The 7,737-nt window shown below is 42.7% G+C and overlaps 1 protein-coding gene across 1 annotated transcript; it reads left to right on the top strand.

Moving 5' to 3' along the window:
* The first annotated feature begins 541 nt into the window (after window positions 1-541).
* On the top strand, window positions 542-7,457 carry LOC139984423 (uncharacterized). Its single transcript, XM_071998338.1, has 2 exons — window positions 542-5,389; window positions 5,519-7,457. The coding sequence occupies exons 1-2, from the start codon at window positions 2,142-2,144 to the stop codon at window positions 6,228-6,230; spliced, it is 3,960 nt and encodes a 1,319-aa protein (XP_071854439.1). The 5' UTR covers window positions 542-2,141; the 3' UTR covers window positions 6,231-7,457.
* Window positions 7,458-7,737: the final 280 nt, after the last annotated feature.

Raw genomic sequence — 7,737 nt, 5'->3', positions numbered from 1 at the left:
ATCTGTTTCAGATAGACTACCCCTCGTTGTCACCTACCACCCCTCCCTTCGCCCCCTTTTCAATGAAATCAAACAATCTTGGGGCACTCTAGGTTCGGACCCCACAATAGCTGAACTCTTCAAAGCCCCCCCCCCCCCCCAGTCATAGCATATAGACAACCCCGCAACATCCGCTCAGTGCTGGTTCGCACTAATCTCGCCCCACCCAGTAATGAACCTGACAGTGGTAACATCCCCTGTAACAAACCTAGATGCTTGGTGTGCACACACCTCGACCCCTCCCCCGCTTTCCTCCACCGGGCCTCAGGCACTACTCTGAGACCTGGTAGATTTGGTTGCGACTCAGCCAATGTCATCTACCTGCTGTATTGTTGCAAGTGCCCCCAGGTCACCTATATTGGCGAAACCAGCACAAAGTTCAGACTCCGCTTCAATAATCACAAACTAAGTATCCGCAATAATAACCCAGGTTTCCCTGTTGCCGAACATTTTAATCTCCCCAATCACAACTTATCTGACCTCAAATTTGTCATTCTATATAGTCCGGCAGCCAAAGGCCAAATTTGACCCTAACCCCAAAATCTCTGATATAGTTTTTTTCTCTGCTGAATATTTCTCTTTGGGGTGTATATAATGAGATCTAGGGTGGTGTGGACCTGTAACCCTTGAGCATTTTGAAATATTCAAAATGGCGTCCAAGATGGCCGCCATAAAGTGCGAAAATACAAAATAACATTATTTCTAAGTTTTTTGCCACAGATCAATAATTTTTTGGTCTAGTCATATGTTTTTGGGTCCAACAATTTTGATGAAAATGGTTTTAGAGCAAATAGATGTACCGTTGCTATGGCAACTATCAATATGGCTACCATTTAGTCAGTAAAAGCCAGAAACAATGGCAAAACAGCCTTTATTCCCAGAAAATGTTGGAAAAACATTTATTGTTTCTTAGGAATATGCTAATGATCCTAAGGTATGGAATAAGGTTTGACGAGTAACAATTTCTTGTTACCATGGTAACCACTAACCATTTAAAAAGACAATGCTGATGTTAAAATGTTTAAGATAAGATTACACAAGCCGTTTATATTTGATCGCAGTAAAACAGTTTCTAACTCTTAATTCAGAGTTGTTGAAAAATACCCCTCCTTTAGCTGTGTATAGATCATCCCCCTTTATTTTGTACCATCCTAGCTTCATCACTTACCTCCAGAAAAAATGATATAACCCAAAATGTAATACATTCTCCACTCATACAGTTTCATTGTAACAGTAGTGACCTATTCAGCTCTCTGTGCATTGTCAAGTTTTCTGTCCTGCAGACATTGATTGCAGCGGAATTCTATCTCTACTCCATGTAGGAAGTTCTAAAAATAATGTTACCATTTTAACTTACATTCATCAAATTACAAAGATTTTTAAGTGTTTGATTATAATCTGTTTCAAGGCAGCGGACATCTCAGTATTTGATGGTGTTTAGGGAGTGTGATTTTTCAAAAAAATTGCAAACCGATGGTTAGGCAGATTTCCCGTTGACTTAGTGTGGTGTTAAGCTACCATGTGGTCGAAGATAACAGCAATAACGAAGCATTCCATGGATATCTTATAACTGCGTCACAATTTCAGCTAATAAACAGATGGCTAGGCTAGATTACCCATTGACTTAGTGTGGTGTTAGGCAACCGTGTGGTCGAAGATAACAGCAATAACGAAAGCTTTCCATGGATATCTTATAACTGCGTCACAATTTCAGCTAATAAACAGATGGTTAGGCTAGATTACCCATTGACTTAGTGTGGTGTTAGGCAACCACGTGGTCGAAGATAACAGCAATAAAGAAAGTATTCCATGGATATCTTATAACTGCGTCACAATTTCAGCGAATAAACATATGGTTAGGCTTAGCTAGATGTCTCATTGACTTAGTGTGGTGTTAGGCTTCCATGTGGAAGAAGTTATTATTTATTCATTCGTTTATTTCATAGAAGGAAAGGCTGACAAGGAATTTTACGAAAACTGTTGATCTCTTTTCAAGCGTAATCACCCTGGCACACTAATTGGCCTCACGAAACTGTAATTTCAACAGAATTGCAAGTGTAACATTAATACTGCTGTTCTTTGTTTTAATGTAGAGCTAAACCATGGAGCAGGGCTGCGGCTTTATGTTCAAGTATGGCACTGAGTGTAACGAGAATGCAACGCTCTCAGAGACTTTTGGTCTGGCACGAATAGAAACGATTGTCAATGCGAGCAAAGTTTATGGGGACACTTTGCATGTAGATCTTGAAACACAGCTTGCTGAAAACGAGTACTTGAAGATTTATTACCACAGAAACTGTGTGTCTCGGTATACATCAAAAACCAACCTTGCCAAGTATAAGAACAATGTGAGTGCCCCGCCAGCCAAAAGACTACAACGCTTATTGTCAGTGTTTGACTTCATGCTCCATTGCCTGTACTGTGGCCAAGCCTGTGAAATAAACAAGAATCCAAAGAATCCTCAAAGATGGAGACCAGCCTACCTGTGTCGTTCAACTCATAGTGTACACTGTGATAAGCCCTACAAAGAATATCTACTTGAAAAATGTCACTCTCGTAACGACCACTGGGCAAATGAAGTCCAAAGTCGCATTGAAGGTGCTGTCAGTGACTTGCATGCAGTTGATGCTCGCTTCCATAAGGACCTCATGAGCTTATTTGTGAGCAACCGGTGCCGTTTAGAGGATGAAAAAGGCACAACCGAACAGCCAGAGACAGACAAAGCCCTGCAGTTTGTGATAGAAACCCTACAGGCCGACAGAAGTCGAATTTGGAACTCAGTTGAACTCTTCAAGGAATACCAGGATAGTCACGGGTGTGCACTCACACGCGTCCGTCTCATAAAGGAGTTGCGAAAGTACTTTGGTAATGAACTTGTTGTCCTTTCAACTCCTGGTTATGCCAGCTTAATTGCATTCCACAAGAATGCTGCCCTGATGCTGAAGATGGTTAAGGACGATGAAGAGAATGATGACATTGAGAGTAACGTTAGCGTTTTGGCCAAGCATGTAGTGAAGGAGTGCAAGTCTTTATCCTATGACAAGTCAAAGTACCAAGTGCACATCAATAAGGATGTTGCTGCTGAGTACGCGTCTAGTACAGTGATGAGGTTACTGGCTGCTCTGTCCTCAAAGTTGGATACAACCTTACCAGCGCTGTTGATTGCCAACATTATCACAGACGTGATAACAAACAATCCAACTCCTCCACAAGTGGCACTTGGAGTACTTCTGGGGGACTCAAAGAAAGTTGTTGGTCATATGTACGACTATCGCATCACATGCAGCTATGATGAGTTACTGCGTTTTAAGACCTCAGCTGCTGTTGCTGCATCTGCTGATACTGTCAGACAGGGAATATCTGATTCTGAGGAGGGTCTTATCCAAGTTGTGGCTGACAACTTTGACACTGATATAAGTTCTCCAAATGGAAAGCTCTCCACGCACTCGTTGGCAATGATCATCATGCAAACGACCCATGAAGATGACACCCCAACAAGTGAAACCATTCCACGCCTAAAGAAGTGTGAAATGGCTAAGCCAATTGCAGATGGACAGGAAAGTGAATGTGAAAATTTCATATGTCAAAAAACCCCACCAATGTCAGAGCTCCAAACATCCTCACTCTCATCAGATATTCTACATCATCAGGATGTGTCACGGAAAAGAGCTGCTGAAAATGACTTTGCCTTTATTCAGGATGTTATCACCATTGACAAGTGTCCGGAATTCAATGGCTACAACACAAAGATGTGTCGAGAGCAAGGTCATTCGTTGGTACCCAAGACAAAAATTGTTTACCTACCGCTCATTGATAAGCCTCCTGCTGATGCAGCAACAATGATGACAGCAATGGTCAAGGCAAAGCAGATATCAGAGACTGCTGGACAGAGATACACAATCCTCACGCTTGACCAACAACTATACCGCATCGCATTGAATGTTCTCTGGGAGAATCAAGCAAGGTTTCGTAACTTTTATCTGAGACTAGGTGGTATGCACTTATTGATGAGTTACTGTGGCTGCATTGGTACGCTGATGGCTGACACCGGGATAGCAGAAATACTAAGTGCTGCTTTCGGAGGTGTACTGAAAATGCTCATTGGCAAGAAGTTCCCACAAAATATAAGAGCCTTGAGGATGCTGGTAGAGGAACTTTTGCGACCTCTCTTTGGGAAGCATAACTTTCAAAAGATGGATGACCTGCTAAAGGAATTGAATGCTCTTTCTGCGAGAAGCAAAACATCACAGCTTTGGGTAGATTGCCTGATTAAACCTGTCTTCACCATCCTCAAATACATTCGTGCTGAGCGAGAGGCAGACTGGGCACTCCATCTTGATACTGTCAACGAAATGATACCTCTCTTCTTTGCAGCAGGACATACCCATTATGCCCGATATGCCCTGTACTACCTACGTACCATGGAACGACTTCCCAGTGACGTCTGCAAACACTTCAAGGACGGGGAGCACACAATGCACCACGTCTCAGGTTTGTTCAATGGCATATGGTCTGATATGGCCATTGAAACTACCTTCATGCGATATGGACATGGGCGCAGAGGTATAGTGGGCATCACCTTGAAACCCGAAACCCTGAAAACCTGGGCATACAGTCTGCATACATGCAATATAGTTATAAATGACTTAGACCAAATGAGGGACAGGGACGGTCCCCCTGCACAGACCCATCACAAGGAAGAGATGCCAGCCAGAATAAAAGCCGATGCCCAGGACAGGAATTTACTGCATGATAAATTAGAACTCAGCATTGATCCACTTGATCCAGAGCAGCACCAAGATGGACTAGTCAATGTGGTGACTGGAAAGGTTGTAGTCCATCCATCAGTCAATGTTAACAATGCTGTTACTCTGGGTGAAAACCAAATGAAGACATTCAAGAAAAGCTGGCCTGGTGGCTTTCATGATACCATAACCAAGACAGTGAATACGATGGCAGCCACCCGGAAACACCTCAAAGTAGGTGAGCTCAAAGTTTTTGACACGGAGACTATCTATGCTAGAGCCATGGGACTTCAGTCTGGCCCCCGTAGCCTAGATGCCAACAGCATCATGGCTCATGAACTTTCACCGTATCCTACTTCAATGTTTGATGCAGACGGCCAGATGCGTGAAGCCAAAACTAAGGCCAGCCTCAAGAATGCCATGAAAGTGGAGGTGTCAAGTAGAAATGCTGAGACGGGAGTAGAGGCATCATTCCTGGATGGTTGTGCTATACCATGGGTTGTACCATGGCCGACATCAGGCACAGTGCAAGACTATCTCGACCGATTCCGCAGCTACATACAGGGACGCATGAAGAAGACTGACGTATATCTTGTGTTTGACAGGTGAGTCACTTCAAAACCATATAGATCATCGACACAGTGATGTTCATTAAGAACAGATACAAACATCCCTAATCACACAAACTGACATAATAATTCTTTTCAAACATATCTGCAATTCTGTACTTTCAGATACAAAACAGACAGCACAAAGGACAGCACAAGGCAAGGACGGGACAAAGGAGCAAGCAGGGAGTATACTCTGCGATGCACCACGCGTCTGCCACCACAGAAGGTTATGCTGACTGTCACCAGAAACAAGATGCAACTCATCAACCTAATATGCGAGGACATGGCATCCCACAAAGATGACTTCACACAGCACAAGCTTGTTTTAACTGGAAGTGACCCTGTGCCAGTGGAGATAAATAGTGGGGTTCTTATCAAGCGTCAGGACATGAAAACAACGCAGGAGGAGGCTGATACCATAATTGTTGAACAAGTGGTAGAGGCGAAGGCTAAGAAAGTGCTTGTGGTGGCAGACGACACCGACATCTTTGTTCTTTTGCTTCACTTCTGTTGCCAAGGTGATATACCAGCTTCAACCATTGTGTTGATGGTATCGCCAATTCAAGGTCGTGCAGTGATTGATATCAATGCTACCGTTGACCAGCATCATGAACTCATCCCAGACCTGTTAGCAGCACATGGACTCACTGGTTGCGATACGGTGGCAACATACTTCGGAATCGGGAAGGCTGCAGCACTCAGAGTCCTGAGAGCTGGCACTGAACCCCTAAGCTACATAGGTGACACAAGTTGCGTTCTTTCGGAGGTCATCACACAGGCAACATCTTTCATTCTGGCCTGTTATGGCCAGACTAAATGTACGTCAATGACATAGGCACGCCAGAAAATGTGGGCAAGCAAAGTGGGCCGGAGTGTTGCTAGTGCACCAAAGCTGGCAACCTTGCCTCCAACAAATGAGGCATTTAAGGAGAATGTTGCCCGGGCTCATCTTCAAGTGGCAGTCTGGAGAAATGCACTTCAACCAGATCCACCAAGAATGGATCAAACTGCATTCGGATGGTCACATGAAGCTGGTTCCAAAACACCTTTCCCAAAAACTCTTCCCAGTGATACCCCCCTAGCACCAGATGATCTATTGAAACTCATTAGATGTTCATGCAGTAGTGAGATGCCCTGCAAAACACAAAGATGTGGTTGCAACAGTGCAAACCTTGCATGTTCAGTATTCTGTGCATGCCAGGGTGGGCAGGTATGTTTCAATGAAAGAACAAAGCAGGCTCAACAGGCAGACGACGATGATGAAATTGATTAGATGTCTTTCAACTGTAGACCCATGGGCTTTAAAGAATACACAAAGAGTACCCATCAGCAAATACCAAAAGACACATAAAGTGTCAGAACTGTAATATAATGACACTACTCTAAACTGAAATGCCTGTAAGTTAATACTTACAATCTACCCTGAACAGTGCTGTGAAAATGTGGATACATCTTGACTCCTCTGGCAGCTTTATATATTAGACTGTTTTCCACACATGAACATTTGTGTGTCTTTCGTTGTTGTTAATCGTGTGATATGTTATGGTAGTTCGTTTAGTTCGGCCATCAAAGCGGTCGTTGTGGAAGCTATTAAAAAGTGGTTACTATGACAACATAAAATCTTCATTCATAGTTTTTATTGAGTTTAATGTCGTCAATTTTATAAACCTAGGAAATACAAAGAATGTTACTCATACTTCAATGGATGTTTTTGTGTCAATTTTACCGCCTTTTACCGGCTTATTGGAAGGCATGTAGATAGTTACCATAGCAACGGTACTCCAAGTACTTCTCAGACCCTTTTTATTAATTTCATTTAACCCAAGAACATAAATTTTGGCCAAAATATATTTGCTTTATGGCAAACAGATTGGAATAATATGAATTTTTTTATTCTAGACCTTTACGGCGGCCATCTTGGACGCCATTTTGAATATTTAAAAATGCTCAAAGGTGACCGGTCCACACCACCCCAGATCTCATTTTATACACCCCAAAGAGTAATAATCAGCAGAGAAAAAAACTATATCAGAGATTTTAGGGTTACCCCCCTTGGCTGCCGGACTAATACTGCTTCTTCAAAACCGCTCATGAAAGAAGCAACCGGGAACTAAAAACCATCTTACGCCTCAATACACACAACAATGGGCTCAACAGGGATCTCTCTTTTATGAGCATACATGCTAAGCTAAATACCAATAAGGTCTAGTTTCTTCCATTTCATTAGCACAACTGAAGAAGAGCCGTGTAAACGCTCGAAATATTTTGTTACCTATTTAACGTTCTAAGTAATAAAGTTGGAAATGAAAGTATCATTTTTTTCCATTTTTTTCTTGTGGATA

This window comes from Apostichopus japonicus, chromosome 2, assembly GCF_037975245.1.
Source record: "Apostichopus japonicus isolate 1M-3 chromosome 2, ASM3797524v1, whole genome shotgun sequence".
In the NCBI taxonomy this organism is placed as follows: Eukaryota; Metazoa; Echinodermata; class Holothuroidea; order Aspidochirotida; family Stichopodidae; genus Apostichopus; species Apostichopus japonicus.
This window is presented reverse-complemented; position numbering and strand designations above follow the sequence as displayed.